Source organism: Cyanistes caeruleus, chromosome 6, assembly GCF_971803275.1.
Source record: "Cyanistes caeruleus chromosome 6, bCyaCae1.hap1.1, whole genome shotgun sequence".
NCBI lineage: Eukaryota > Metazoa > Chordata > Aves > Passeriformes > Paridae > Cyanistes > Cyanistes caeruleus.
This window is the reverse complement of record NC_141706.1, coordinates 47,338,204-47,354,054: the sequence shown is the minus strand read 5'-3', so window position 1 is coordinate 47,354,054 and position 15,851 is coordinate 47,338,204. Positions and strand designations below refer to the sequence as shown.

Sequence of the window (15,851 nt, the reverse complement as noted above, 5' to 3'; positions counted from 1 at the left end):
CAGGTGTCTGTGCCCAGTTCAAAAGCTGAAAATACTGGAGGTCACTACTTTTACTTATCAGTGCCTTCTGAATTTCACTAAGCTTCAGACAAGATGAAACGTAGGACAATCGCAAATGAACTTCTCCCCAGACTAACTCAGTAAGTGCAGAGAGCAAGAATAGCCATCTTCCCCAGAAACAGTGTTCTTCTCCACGCTCAGCTTCATCTAACACTTGAGTGTTATCAGCGCAAATACTTGAGACATGACAGGTTTCCACTGCTAACAAAAGGATCCCACCCTGGGAAATCCCACTTAAATTTTAGCAGCTACACAGCTACAGCTCCTGACTCTTGGCAGAAGGGTAAATGCCACATTGAAAGTGTATTTCAAGTTGCAAAGCTGTCAGCTACAGGAAGGTACTGGGCTCTTTATCAAGCTAAGAGATACAGTTTCAGTGTAGAACCCATTTAGTAACAGAAAGAAGTAAAAAGCCATAGTAGGATGGAGTAACAGATGGCAATAATTGCACACAGTAGCTCATCTTAAGTACCTTAGTTGTTTGCTTTCAGTTCTCAGCTGGACAAAACACTTTTCTGACTTCTGAATCAACCATGCCTCATGACCAGGCTCTTGGTGAGCTGAAGTACAGGGCATTGTTTCTTTTCCTTGACTCAAATCCAAATCAGGCTGATCATAGGGACTCTTGGCTACCTGACCTGGCTGGTTAGTTTGAGGCAATACAGCACATGCCATGAGCACATCTGGAAGCTCCACAGGTCCTAGAGCCTGCTGATACAGCAGTCTCTGCAGAGACAGGCAGAGAACTCACAAAGAAGGAATGGAGAATCCATGTGGCAGACCAAAGACAATGTTAAGATTTGTATACAAATAAGATCTCTCTAAATTAATCAGGTACAATCAGAAGAGATGCAAAAGGAACATTTGTGTCATTTGGGATCTTTAAAAATCCATGCTCTAAGCAGTCTCACTGCCCTTCCTTTCCTCCTGTATATACTATGCTACAAACCCCTTGAGAGCCCCACAGTCTAATTTTTCTCTCTTCCCTGTTCTACCCACTTCTTCCAAATATACCTTCCCAACTAAGACTGCAAGCATTACTGTGTTTTAATAGAGGAAAAGCCCAGTTTCCAGCTGCCCCCCTTCTTAGCTCTGCCATGTTCTAGTCTTCCCTTAAAATTCCTGCTAGCTCATTCTTGGTAACTCCCCTCTCCAGATTTCCCTTTCACTGTCAATATCCTAGCTGCATGTTCCTCCTCAACTACACTACAGTGTACAAGTACACTTGTACATGAATAAGTAACTGTTCCACAGGCAGATATTTCAATGTTTGCACTTGTCTTTAGAAATCAAAGCCTTCTCTGATTAAATGCCATTACAATCCAGCACTTGGACGGATCCAGAGAGATTAATGTGCTTTTGGGCAGCTTTAATGATAATCCTGCTACAGACGGTATTAAGTAAATGTCAGTAACCTGGTTTGAAGGGAGCTTTCACCTCAGGGATCCTTTCCATTTAGAGGAGAGAGGCTCAGCTTGCTTTTCAAGGCTGCATTGTCACAAAAAAGAAACCCTGCTCTGTGAAGACTGTTCTTCCTCCACACCATAAAACAAAATGGAGGAAAATGATAGAGGGATTGATAAAATAAATATATTTGGGGGATGTGTAGGGAGCTAATGCATCTCTTGAAAGCCAAGATTGCTGTCATATTATAAGCCAGGTCACAGTTTTGAAACATGGGTTGCCACCCCTCCTCACGCTCCTTTCATTGTCTGCCGCCTTTTGCCCATCTCCCCACCATGCCGTGCAGTCCTTTACCCAATGCAACAACAGCAGCAGCCAATAATTAACCTAGGCAATATTTCTCCCCATCTGCTGCACCTTGCCGCAGGAGAAGTTTGGGGTGTGCACTGCCCCTACCTCATCTTACTGTGGCCATAATAACAGACCTCCTTTCCCATCATATGATTCTGACAGGCTCAGTATTTCCTCCTTTCTACATTGCTTTGTTGGCAATCAGTCAAAGTTAATCTTCAACTTCAGACAGTGGGGAGAGAAAAGGAAGAAAATTCAGTCCTACAACTGAGCTTAGTAGCATCCCCTATCTGTCAGATGTCTGCAATTCTCTGAAACTTATACATTGCAGTAGAAGAAGCCGACTGACAACTTTTCAAAAATTACTTCTTAGCTATTATTTAGAGACCAGCTCAGACTCAGGAAAGTATGGGACTTCACTGCTGCATGGAATGTATTGTGCCAAGTCATCATGAAACAACCTTCCCAAAGGCACGGATAAACAAAAAATTTAGCAGATATTTTCACTCTATATTGCTCCTATCACAAGCAAAAGCCTCTGCAAGTTAGAAAAACTGAAATTAGCCGTTTCTCTATAACTTTGCTATCTCCACCAGTCTGAGAAAATACAAAGAAAATCCCAGGGAGCTACACTATGCTAATGACCTCAATCTCAAAATGGATCTGCTGTCTGAGATCTAGGAAGAAGCCCACCTCAACATCTAAATGTACATATTGCTCAAGAACCCTTCTATTAATGCATCAAAACAAGCCCTTCTCAAGGGGCTTGAGACTGTCTCGAGACTTGAGGAATATTCACTCTTCTATCTGAGTGTGTGGGCTAGATTTCACCTCTGCCTATAGCAGAAGTATAGGATAAACTCTCTCAAAGAAACAACTCTCTCACTTTGGACCAGCTGACTTGTCCAGATGAATGGAGCTGACCATGTTTTGCTACAGACAGAACTTTTCAAGGCTCTCTTAATGGCTAAGTCCATGAGATAAAAATAATCAGAAACTGAAGTTGTTCCTTTAGGGTAACAGGAACTTCCATCTTGGAACAAACCATGGGTGTCTTTAATGTAAGAGCATGGTCATCTTTCACTATGTCTCCCTGAAGATCTCCCTAGCTCTACAGCCTACAGGAGAGTGTTCCTCAAAAGGAATTATCTACTTTTCCAAAGAGCACAAGAACAGAGATCTCTCAGACTGACTGCTCTGTGTGTGCTTATTCTTCTACCCTGTCCCATCCTGTCCTGTCAGCCTCCATTCTGCATCAAGGTCAAAATCAGTTTTACACTAAATTCAGAGATGGCTGAGAAACTACCTCATTGACATTGATGCCATTCCTCTCCATATAGGCCCTGTCATTCACTTGTCCCCCTTCCATAAACTCCATGAGAAGGACACGCCTTGTTGAGAGATCCCAGTAGATCCTGGGGACCTGAAACAGAAACACATGGGTTAGGTCAGGCAACATCTTGGGAAAAGAAGGAGAATATATCACACAAATCCCAGAAAAGAAGTAAAAATGAAAGCAGCTGAAGCGAGGACTTGGCTTTTTTGATGAGCACAAGGGAGGTAATTCCATCTATCAGCCTCTTCCGCAGGACAGCATCAATGTACACAAGGATAATACACCAATTCAACTACAGTAGTATCTGATCTCATGTAACATTTCTGACCACGCTCTACAGGATTCTGAACACCTCCAATTCCCAGTGATGTCTGAGATACCTTTCTTACCTGCTCTGCAGCTCCTCTAGCTGGGCTGTTTAACTAGTACCTATTGCAAGTTTCTGAATCATCCACTCAGCTCCTTTAGACAGGAACTGCATCTTGTTTGCTACACACAAACAAGCAGCTTTAAAAATTACAAGCCATCATCATAAACTGTATCTCTGCAGTGCCCCTTGGAACATGAATGCCTTTGAGCTGATAAACCCTGCATACTTAAGGCCATCTGCAATTGAACTGGGAGAAAAATCAAGTGTCACAAATAAGGGACTTGTTTGGGAAGACCCTTACCTATCTTATTGTCAGCAACACAATAATGAGTTTAAAATGTCAAAGCACTTTTCATTCAAGCGGTGGTAGATCAAGCTGAGTAAGGTACCAGAGAAGAGGTCTGGTGTCATCCAAGGAGTCAGTGATGAAAGTGTCTCTCAGGATGGCTCCCCATTTTCTAGCCTCTCTCTCCAGATAAATTTCTCCCATGCTGAAGTCCCTATTGTCAAGAGCCATTTTGCTGAATTCCCTTTAGAAATTCCTCATGTTACTGTGCTGACCAAACCCCAATCTACCCTAATCTGCTTTTGCACATGAGTGAAGCCACACATGTACATTTTAGCAAAGACATAAGGGAGCTCTGCCCACTCCCATTACTGTGCCCCAGTACAGAGATGATAATTTTGGATCATGTAAATAATAAGCCAGCTGTGCAGTCCCCTTTCCTCACCCCCTGATTCAGCCATGGACTCAGGACCAGCACCTTGAGGCAGGACAGGAAGAAGTAAGAGGTGTTGTCCATCAACTGACCAAAACCAGGGGATGACCAGCCAGATACTGTAGCTCATCATAGCTCCTGAACAAGCAGCATTTGTTGCTTTTAACTACTGACAATACCCTGGTTTCTTAGAAACTATCTGCTTCCCTCCTATTCATGTCCTAGAAAGACCACTTCTACTTCACCATGTGTGTGCCACCTTACATCAAAGGTTCCTCTGCTGAGCAATTTCAACGTCCCTCAGTCCCACCATTCAACACTCCTGGTATACTTTGCATGTGAACCTTGCTTAGACTTTGATGCTATAGACCCACTATGAGCATGGGGGATTCAGATACTCACAGCCTTCCCAGCTTATCTGGCTGCTCATTCTTTGCAGTTAGATTGGTGAGAAAGCCTGCTAACTCCAAAACTAACAGCTCCCCATCCCATCTAGCTCACTGATCCCTTGTATCACTTCCAATGACATCATTCTTGTCTCAAGATTTACACGGGCAAGTCAGTGGGCTTGTAAAGAGCTATTCATGCTATTGGAGATGCCTCTCTCAATCACAGCCAAATTCTTCAGTGATTTTTTTAATTACTCACAGATGTTTGGCTCTAATGCTTGTGTGTGGAAATAATTTATCTCTGGCTTTAAAAGCTCAAACAGGTTCACAGCACAAAATCTACTTCTCAGCTTTCTAGCGTGTTTAGGAAAATTTATGATACAGGAGCCCAATTCTTCTGTTGCTTTTAGGTGATGAACATGTCTCTGAATTGGCAGGTCAGACAGAAGGATCCATTATTTGGCCATCTCAAGTCATTTATTATTGTTACACATATTGATATCATGATAGGTCCTTAGCCCAGCAAGGAGGTGTTTGGCCGCCTCCATGGGAATTTACTTCACAGTATGCTACTTACAGCTGCAACAGATACACTCTCTAAGGTGCATCACTTCTGATAAGCACCCACTCAACAAATCCATTGGCCTCTGACCTTCCATGTGGTGGCTTTTAGCTATCTGTGTCTATGGGAAGGCCAATGCTGCCACTGGGCTCCAAAAGGACTGCTCCAAAGCTGGCATTGGGCAATATGGAATTACAGCCCTTATGTGGAAGAAGCAAGGAAAAATGGATTTATCAGCCTGTAAAGCCTAACAAAAACTCACCTTATTTCAGACCGCTGTCACTCCTATCTTGGGACTTCTGCATAAATAGGAGGTGGCAAGCTCATTTAGAAGTGTGTATACAAGAAGATCCACAGCAGGGTGTGATTTTTGCTGCCTTTCTGTATGTGCCATGGGCACAGTAACATGGCACTATGTGTGTTTCCAGAAAGCACACACTGGAGGCTTGCGTCTCTTGTACCTCAGCAAAAGATTTCTGAACGTGTGACTTTGAAGATGTGAGCATATGTCTTTCCAAGAACGAGATGTGTACGTGTCTGGTTGTATTTCAGACATTTATCAGTGACATAAGTGTGTGGCAGGGGAGGTGGGATAAAAGTATCAGAGGGTAAGACCAAACATGGGTGCAATTTGATTTCTGTATGAAGGTAACATTAATTAGCCACAGATGTGTACGAAGGGTAAATGTCCAGTTCTGAAGTGAGAATGTGCTTTTTTGCAGTAGGAAGGACTCATGTGAATATGCTTCTTCCTGAGATACAAGGTGTCCACAATACTAGTTGACATCACCAGTTTCAGTCTAGCTTTTCTGTTCTGCATCCATTTCTTACCCTCAGCTGAGACAGAGCCCAAGGAAAGGTACCATCAAATTCAGGTTCAGTAAAGGATGGCAAATCCATAGTCTCTGAACAAGTTCAGAAAGAAATTGAAAATGAAATTCAGAAAGAAAACTTGAGAAAATGAGTAGCAAGCTCCAAAGACAACTGGTCCCAAGCCACCACTCCTGACCCAACAGAGTGCATTCAGTAGGAAACAGACAAGAAGAAGGCATGTCTCAGAGAATTTTCTGGTCTGTATCAGCAGAGCAGTCTAGAATGAACAACACAGAGGGGCTGAACTCCATTCTCCCTCCCTGGCTCCTCCATTTGGTGAATGATGGGAATAAGACATAGTAAAGGAGACTATTCATGCACATATACAGACAGAAATATGTGTTTCCTCACCTTCAGGAAGTCAAAGTTTTTGAGCATATGAGCAACCTTCTCAGCATTTCTGCCTTCATTGAGGAAATCCAGCTCTAAGGGCAGATTCTTCTTAGCTTCTTCCACCAGCCACATGAACTCAAAATCTGGAAAAATCTGCTTCACAACCAAGAGGAGAACCTGAAAACAAGCAAACAGACAATTAGTTGCATGCTGGCTCCAAAGTCACACAGCTACACACAGTGATGTTTAGATAGTATCATTCCATAAAACTTCCAGATTAAAAAAACTAAGTGCTTTTAGAGTTCCTGCAGTATCACAATAAAACACAGTATCATGCCTTGGTCATGTAAGACAAATTTTGGCCTGTACCTCCACAGAAGAAGGCACACCTAGGAGTTAAATGATGGCACACACATCAAAAAGAGGCCAGCTGGCTGCTGCCTAGACAAGAACAAAGCTCTGGAGAAGAGACCACATGACCAGATCTCACCAAGGGTGTTGCCCTGGAGCAACACCTTCTTCTGAGTCCTATAATTCTACAAGTCACTCTTTGGCTTCATTTGAACAGATCTCAGATAATGTAGATGAGGAAGATCTAAAGTAAGACTTGTCACCTCTTTATTACTTCCACTGCTGAGCAGAGAAAATCCTCTGGGCAGTTCAAAGAAGACAGTGGAGTTTGGATACAATTAGTAGGATACGCATCTTTAAGTAACACTTCTGGTGGGGGTCAGAGAGCAAGTTGCTCTTCAGCATCAGGCAAAGCCATCCTCACAAGGCTGAAGTATTTTCCAAATATCATATATCCACCACATGGAATGCTCTTCTTCTTAAAGGGATTAGATATTCAGTGACACAGCATCTTGAAAATCTCAGCCAAAAACATTTGATTGAAGCAACATTTAAGGGTGAGAGAATCAACATTACACAATTGGATGGCATAATCAAAGCTGCACAGCAGCCAAGTATGCCTTCTGTTCAAACAAAGGGACAGTTTCTCCACCTGAAGTAAAAAATTTGTTTAGCTGTTTTTAACTGAGTCATAAAACAAGTAAAAAAACCATAAAAATGGCACTTTGCTGTCTTCATTTCACCTGTTCTGCACATTTATCTGGAAACAGAAACAGGCCTTTAAGTGTGTATTATTGCAGAGTTTCCCTTTCTTGATCTCCACCATAGAGGTGGAAACTCCTGCACTGCAGGAGGAACATTTAAAGTACACACAGGAAGCTGCCATCATTGAAATGTATGACAAAAATAAATTTATGAACCATCACTGCTCCTGTTCAGTTGTGTGACAACGTTTGTTCTCCACCCCGTCTCAACTTCTCTTATCTAAATGTCAGTTGCAAACTCAATGTTCCTTTAAAAATGTAATCACCAGGTTCCAGACACTACAGAATTGTACTTTTTACTGCTACATCTAGAGGCATAAATCCTTTCAAATTTATGTCACCCAAATGAAATGTAACCAGCGATCTTCATGAACACGAACATAAACTTCAGAGGATCTCCAAAATTATTTCATTGGTGCCTGACATGACAAAATTAATGCATTTTTTTTCACTTCTTTCAAATGCTTTTTTCAAAAAAATTGCCAACTTGACTATCAGCAGGAACATCCTAACAAGTATTTTGCCTACCCCTTTTCTGACATATGGTCTTGAAATAATTATTGATATATAGAGAGCAGTGAGGTATCTCTCTCTGGGTTTATCAGATGCTGTACTGATTTTTAAAGAGTCAGCAACTGATGCTACGAAATCTCAAGTGAATTTATGAATTCTCCCTTTCTTGTTCAGATTCTTTCCCATCAGTCTCTAAATGAGACCATCTCCATCAATATTTAAATTAACCTCTTTACCTAGCTTCAATGTCTGTCTGATTCTTAAAGGACCAGAACATTAGCATGTGACCTAGCTTTCTATGCAGTCTACACAAAAACAGTCCCACACAAGGATATGATGATACAAGTAAGCCAAGACTCCACAAGAGAGACCTTTTATAAAGAAAACCACATGTGTCATATTCTGAGCTATTTGCCTAATAGCTATTTATATACAACATGTGGATGGTAAACCAGACTGTCTGTACAAGAAAGACAGTACTAAACTACCAAAAGAAAATAAATTGGTTTAGCTTCAAGTTTCCCAAGAGGAATAGTTTAAAGCCAGAAAAGACAGGAATCATTCTAAAATAATTTGTTTAAATGTCTCTTACCAGTATAATCAGCAATCACAGCAACATGGTGTGAGGAGATATGTTTCTGTGATATTCACTATCAGAAGGGCAAATGTCTCAAGGTAAACACAGGTTTGGGTCATTCACATAGAATCCTCTTATTGCCCTGATCCCATACTCTTTCATTACCTGCTCATCCTTAATCCTTGACTGCTCTTTTTCTGCCACCTTGTTTTGGGAGGGAGTGAAGGATGTCATAAGCCGCCTGAGAAGTGCTGTGCATGTGATGACTCACAGGAGCAAATTCATTGGGCAGATCACTGCAGTGAGTCCTGGAGAAGATCTGAATCAAATTCAAATCTATAGCTGGACCCAAAGCCAGTTCAAACAATTCTGTGTTTTCAAACCAGCACTGAAACAGACAGATCCTATCTTACTGGGACATCTCTTTGGAACCCAAAAATTTCTTTCACTATGAGTTCAAATTAAATATTCAGCTGCAAACTCATGTTCCCCAGCTGGAAACAGCTGTGCTGCTATGCAGACTAGTCAGGACTGCTCAAAGCAGGGTATTTTAACTGCCTAGAGAAGCTTTAGTTACATGGTACTCTGAGAGGTTGCTGGCAGAACTTTTGATTTCTGATCTTCTTCTTCACAGTGACGGAGAAGTGTTACTGCATGAGCAATACCCTCCAAACACTGACCAGAATTCCTCAGCTTCACTTCTTTAGTACCATGGACCTACCCATCTGTCAATTAATGTGCACTTACCATATATATGGACACACAAATATATATGTATATGTGTGTGTGTGTGTACATATATATATATATATATGTATACATATATATATATTTGCTCTCATATATATTATATATAATATATATAATACATATAATATTATATATATATATAGATATATTTGCTCCACTTACAGACCTAATCCTTCCTATCTCCTCCACCTCAGCCCTGTGTCCATTTCCTGTTCTATACACATTGAAACATTTTCCCAGGTGAACTCCTCATTTGTGTATTTGCCCCTGTTGAGTGAACCTCTCCATATTTTAGTGTTTTTGTTTCTACCATGAATCAGTTCAGCATTACAGAGCTGATCAAGAAACAAAACTGAATCATAGCAACCTCATCCACTGTTGAATCCACAACAGAATTTAGTCAAAAAAAAACCATGCTAATCATGGACTGTGATTTTCCTTGGCCACACAGCCCTGACTACAAGAGAACTGAAACCAGTTAAGGGGCACACAGGCTGTAAAGAGACTTGAGGACTCACTATTTCTTAAATCTTATATGGACTTACTATGATGTCATTTATCTTTACCTGTCTTCTCCTTCTGCCCTCCTTCCCTCTTACCCTTTTGTTCAGTCTCCATCCACACAATCACCAGCACTGCAATCCTCACCAATTTTCTGTATTAATCCTGCAAGACAGCATTGATCTCTGTGGAAGTTTCGAAGCCACATATTGGTGTTGTTATACCTGCTTACACCATGGGTGAATGTGGTCCTTATACGTTTCAGTGGCAATTGTTCTGTAAGTTGATGTCAACCAGTAGTTTTACCTCCATGAGCAAAATATCCTTGGAGCTCTGAGCTTGGACCTTGGGGTGCTGGATTTTCACTGCCACCGTTCTCCCATCCTGCAGCACTGCTTTGTGTACCTGGGCTAGTGATGCTGCTCCCAGGGGAGTGTCCTCAAAACTCATAAAGAGCTCTTTTATCTGCCGAAAGAAGAGAAAGAGGCATCAGCTTGGGGTAACAGAGGCTGTTCTCAGGAAAGTCCTGCCCACAGGCCAGAGAGTTCCTGTGCCAAAGCTGGACAGACTCAGCCCTTTCATCCTTCTTCTGTCCCCTCCCTTAGCCTTGTCATTGTTTGGCCTCTGAGTGAAGCCTACCAAATGCGCAAGTGCCCTGGAGATACTCTGCTTATGGAAACCTGTGACAGAGTCCCAGCAATATGTTTCATCTTGGACTTGTAGTGGCCAGGCAATATGAGAGAGACTTCTTTGGGCTGTCCTGAAAATGTTTTGGAATGATTATGGTAAGCATCCTGGGTGCAGAAGTCAACAGCTGTTCCTTTGCACATATTTCTTTTGCAGATATTTAATACCACCCACCACCACCCCTGAAACCTGGCAGTGTGTATTCCTGTGCATTACAGCAGCAGCAGCTAGCTTACTTGGTGAAAGCCAGCACATGACTGGGAGCAGTGGTTAAGAGCAGCACTCAGGGCAGGGGGACAAAAATTGCTGTTTCAGCCTCGACAGCTTGGCGTGTTTAATGTGATGGACTTTGTCACACCTTCTGTAAAAGTAACCAGTGCTCTCAACTCAGAAGAAGCGCCAGTCAGAGAGAGAAAAGGACTTGGTGAGCAGGAGAAGAAATGATTAGAAGCTCTGGCTGAGAAATCCAGGACTAGACTACAAGGAAAGATGTAGATTAAATAGATTTACCAGAAGCAGGCCCAGGAAGCAAAATCCAAAGTAGACATAGGTGAGGCAATGGGAGAGGGCAGAGGCCTCTGCCCTGCATAACCGAGCACCCTGCTAGAGACCCTCTTGTCAGCACCAGGCTCTGCAAACACTACAACCATGGCAGTGCAATTTCAGCCTAGCTAACAAGCCAGGCCCCTCCACACAGTCAGTCAGCTCACAGGAAGGGCCAGCACAGGTATGCTTCAGGCATAGTTCATGTAATGCTAGTTGAGGATTTTTGTCCTGCTCTGTAGAGCAAGGTGAACATAAGCTCTGAGGTTTCCAGAAGTCAGCAAAGGGAACCTGTCCTACACTTCTCGCGGGCTCAACTGATTTCAAGTGAGCAGTTGAGAAGCCTGTAATTTATGCAGTAACAAAAAAGAAAGAATGTCAGTGCATTTTTATAACCTGCTCTTTAAAAGGTAATTAAAGATGGGAGCTGCAGCAACCTAGCAATTAAATATGAATAAAGACCTTCTAAGCAAAGTCTTCATGCAAAGCCTTAAACGAGTACTCTTCTGCTGAAAAAGAAGAAAAATACTACAAGGAGCAGCCTGTTCCCTCCTGCAGCTGCCAAGGAATGAGCCCCCTCCCACACCACCTTACCCCTTCTCTCCCAGCTCCTTCCACAGAAAACTACTGCTGGCAACAAACTGGAGCATTTGCAGTAATTAGATACCAACACAGACTCAGCTGCCTCCAGTAATTCACTAGGAAGGTGCATTTTATTTATTTAATTAATTCTCTTTGGTCCTGTCGGCAAAATCAATTAAGTAAAACAACTGCATTTAAAAACAACTAGTTATGTGGTTTTTAATTACAGCAGGTCCATAATTCAAACCCATTGACATTTGTGTCTCAAGAGAAAATGTGTTCAAGACACAGAGACTTTTACCTTTATGTGAAGTGTATGTATTGCCTGAAGAGAGGATCTGTTAAGGGTAAAGATTTAAGGTAGCCAAGAGCCTGCTGGGCTGTAAGATCCCACAAGGAAGAAAAAAATGCAAACAAAGAACTTGCTACATGAGGTCAAGCTGGGGCTTTCTTCAATTCTCTCACTACCCTATATCCTTGTATCAGAGGGATGTACCTTTTTACGAAGTGGTTACCACTCTAATTGTCAACAGGCTGGGTAACATCCTCCAAAGGTTAAAACACAGATCTGGGAGTTCACTGGCTTGAATCCAGTAAGGTACATTTATAGTAAGATCATATATAAATTGGATAAAATTCCATCTGCTCTGGATTTCAAAACCTCTTAATTGCTTACACTGTCAATCCAGCCATATTCACCAGTACTGAATGCATGCAGGGGAAAGAAAAGATGCACATGTTCCCTCTGGCAGGAATAATACATACCTCATTATCATGTGACTAAGTTTTCTAAAGAAACATAATGGGAGAAAGCTGAATCTAGGAGTTATTTGGGATAGAAGAGTTTCATTTTAAAACCTGCTACTTAGGACATGGAAGTCAGGTTAAGAGTGATGTCCAGTAGAGCCAACCCAGTGGCCCTCCCACAATTCCAGGGCAAATCTGTGCACATTCACAGGCTGCAGACAAGGACAGCAAGACGAGGGATTGCAACAGGGCTACAGAATTGATGGATACCCCAGGGGAAGAAGGGCAGAGCATACACAGGGGGAGGGAGCAGATCACAGCTGAGCCATTACGTGAGCAGGTGTGAGGCTGAGATAAAGCAGAAGCACAATTATGGCAGGGGTCCAGGACCCCCCACTTAGTAAATGACCCTCATTCATTATGGAATTGTCTTTTCTCAGCTCACTGGAGGTAGCTAATGCCTCTGCTGCAGGCTGTGTGTCCCAGACAGGCAAAAGCGAGCAAGAGGCGGTATGATATGGAAGCAGAGAAGAGGTGAGCCTGATAACCACACTGCCTGCCAGGGAGTGGGCTCTTCCCCAGGGAAGGTGGCTGCACCCATTTCATGCAAGCAGGGAATTCTTGGAACAGGCTGCAGACCCTTACTGCTGACAAGCACCCTTAAAAAAACCTGTCATTTCCAGGATGGATAATTAGCAAACAAAGGTCTGGGACACTCTTGGAGTCCACCTGACTTAAGGAACTCTCAAGTCTTTTCCAGGCTACAGCTGGTCTCAAATGGCCTCATCAAACTCACTGTTACCATCTGTAATCCTGGCGGGAGATGAAACAAGCATAGTTTCCTGACAGGTTTAATAAAGGTTTAAAAGGAACTTTAGGGCTTCTGTTTTAAAGGAATAGGACAGCCAGCTGCAGGTTTACAGCTGTACAGGTGAGTGGTGTCCCTGCACACAATGGTTTCCCTCGCTCCTTCTGCACAGGTCCCCATCATGCATGTGCTGCACCAGCAAATGAATGTGCACTGTACTTCATTTGCTGGAAACACAGCCCTTACCGTTTAATTCTAAAGAATGAAGCTCATTTAATTTTAAATACGCAAAATATGCATGATTGTTGGTATTAGTATTCACACCTCAAGGAACTGATATAAAAGCTCTAACAGGATCTATCTACTTACACATTTACTAGTACATATTCATGCTGAGGTTGCAGCTAGAGACCACATTAAGCCCAGAGGGCCATGGTATGAGGTGCACAGTCACAACAGGCCCTGCACAAACTCACGCTTTCTAGGAGTTCCCAGATGTCAGCTACAGGCTTCCTCACATGCTGAAGTGCTTTCTCAAAGCACAGCTGTTCTTCCCGTGGTCTGCAGCACATACTACCCAATGCCACAATGCTGGGCATCAGGATGCCTCAGTATTTTTTGTGAATCCTACCCTTAAACACTTAGGAAGATACTGGAAATCAATTGGATTTAAACTTCCAAATCCTGAGTCCTTTCTGAAAGTATTACCTTACACGACCTGCCTAGCATGTTCTGAGAAGTCTGACAGAGCTGGGATTTAATTTGGATATCCCAAGTTCCAGCCTGATATCTTAATCTCTAACCCATAAAAGTTAAATGTGCATGTCTTGCTAGCTAATTTCTTTTGAAATATATTGCCTCTTAATCCAAACCTTTTTATATCCATGTGCTGCAGCAAATGATGGCATATTACTGCCTGGTTTCAACTTGCCCACTTCACACAGAGGTATGCTCTCTTCCCGCTCCAGAAAGGCTGCTAGCACGATACTCTGGAGCAGGAGCCTAAGTCATGGAGCCCTTCTCCAGCCCAACACTATACAGTATCTTCTACATGAGATGAGGTGGCTCTGCTCTGCCACTGTGATGAATGTTGCCCATGTGTCAGCAGTTTGTTCAGGACAGATTTAGGGAGCAGTGAGATGCAGGATCACTAACAACAGATGGCATTCTTAACTTTTGGAATTCGCTTTACCAAAACTAGCACGCTATTGCTCTCAGAAATCTGAATGACCTTCCTGGTTTAAGGAATGTGAACCACATCCTAAGCTGGTCATCTTTTCAACAAGAGACACATAACGGCCTATGTTGCTAAGGTCTCATTGATCCCTCCAAGTCTGCAAAACCAGAGTTCTAGGTGTGAGAAAAATATTACCTTGGTATAGAGTAATATACTTCCCAGACAGCAAGTGAGGGGTTTTTTCCATTGTCCCAGTCTTTCTATCCCCTTTACGAAAACAAAATGTCACAGTGTTGCTCTAAGAATTATTAAGACAGCAAAAACTGAAAGATTAGATTTATCGCAGTAGACAGTGGATTATGAAGAATAATTCATCAAACGTCAGAACAAAAAGCCCACAATTTATAGGCAGCTTTGTTGAGTCAGTGAAATCTGATTGGACTTCTCCCCACCTAATGAATGCCAAGCTTAATTGATGGTTTCTAAATTCATCTGTCAAGAACATGTATTTATTAATTCGGTATTTTTAATAATATTGTAGATGTATACAGAATAGTGGTTTTGTTTTCAATGGATTCGCTGTTGTTTATATTACATTTAGACTTATGTGCACATATATAAAGAGGTATATGCTGCATCCAAATGAATGTAGGTAAAGGTATGTGTGTGTTCTCATGCACTGCAACAACTACCTATGGCTTATTACAGAAAACCCCTGCATCTTTCAGTGTACTGGATGGAAAAGTAAGGTGGTTCTTTTCAGGGGGAGATATGCAATAAGGTGCCTGCCTAGAATTTGGGAGATCTGAGGTCTAACATTGTTTCTCCATGATATCCCATATGATGCTGGGCCACTCCATGTCACAGCGCTCATGCTGTGATGAGCAGAATTAGGGCTGTCAATACAGCTAGAAATCTGCCCTTGCCTAATTTATAAGGACCAAATTTTTAGCTTTGATTTTAAAAACCAACCTGTATAATACATATACAACAGTTACTTCACACAGCCACAAACATGTCATGTGCCAATGGTACACATTTGCTCCTGGCATGCCAATCACCACTAACTTCATTAATCACTGCTAATGTTTCACAAGAATAGCTCAAAATCAGTGCTGTCCATCAACCTTTTCTTCTAGAAAAAGGGCTGTTACTCAGATGGGGTGTGAAGTTCACTTTTTCCTGTTTTTTCTACCTACCACCACTTTGGACCTCTGCAGCTCTCTACCTGCTAAAACCCTGAGAACCTTCTCTGGGATCCTGCCAACAGCATTTCTCAGTTAGTGTTTAGTGCTAGAGAAAATGAACTCTGCTAAGGGAAAAGTCATTGATCCCCCTCAGCCAAAGACCAATGTTTGCTCACTCATTCATTGTCTGCTACCCAGGATCCTGGCTACTTCCTGTTCTGTTCACCTATGATCCTTTTTCTGTAGTCTCTTTTGGCTGGACAAGCA

At 42.3% G+C, this 15,851-nt stretch overlaps 1 protein-coding gene across 2 annotated transcripts in view; it reads right to left on the bottom strand.

The window, feature by feature from the left end:
• ADCK1 (aarF domain containing kinase 1) overlaps positions 1-15,851 on the bottom strand; it is a 74,236-nt gene that overhangs the window by 12,784 nt on the left and 45,601 nt on the right. For both annotated transcript variants that reach the window (XM_023927753.2, XM_023927754.2), the window contains exons 5-7: positions 10,160-10,318; positions 6,416-6,574; positions 3,122-3,238 (exon numbers count right to left, since the gene is read on the bottom strand). In XM_023927753.2, coding sequence (XP_023783521.1) covers positions 3,122-3,238; positions 6,416-6,574; positions 10,160-10,318 — 435 coding nt within the window. The remainder of the gene's footprint in view (positions 1-3,121; positions 3,239-6,415; positions 6,575-10,159; positions 10,319-15,851) is intronic.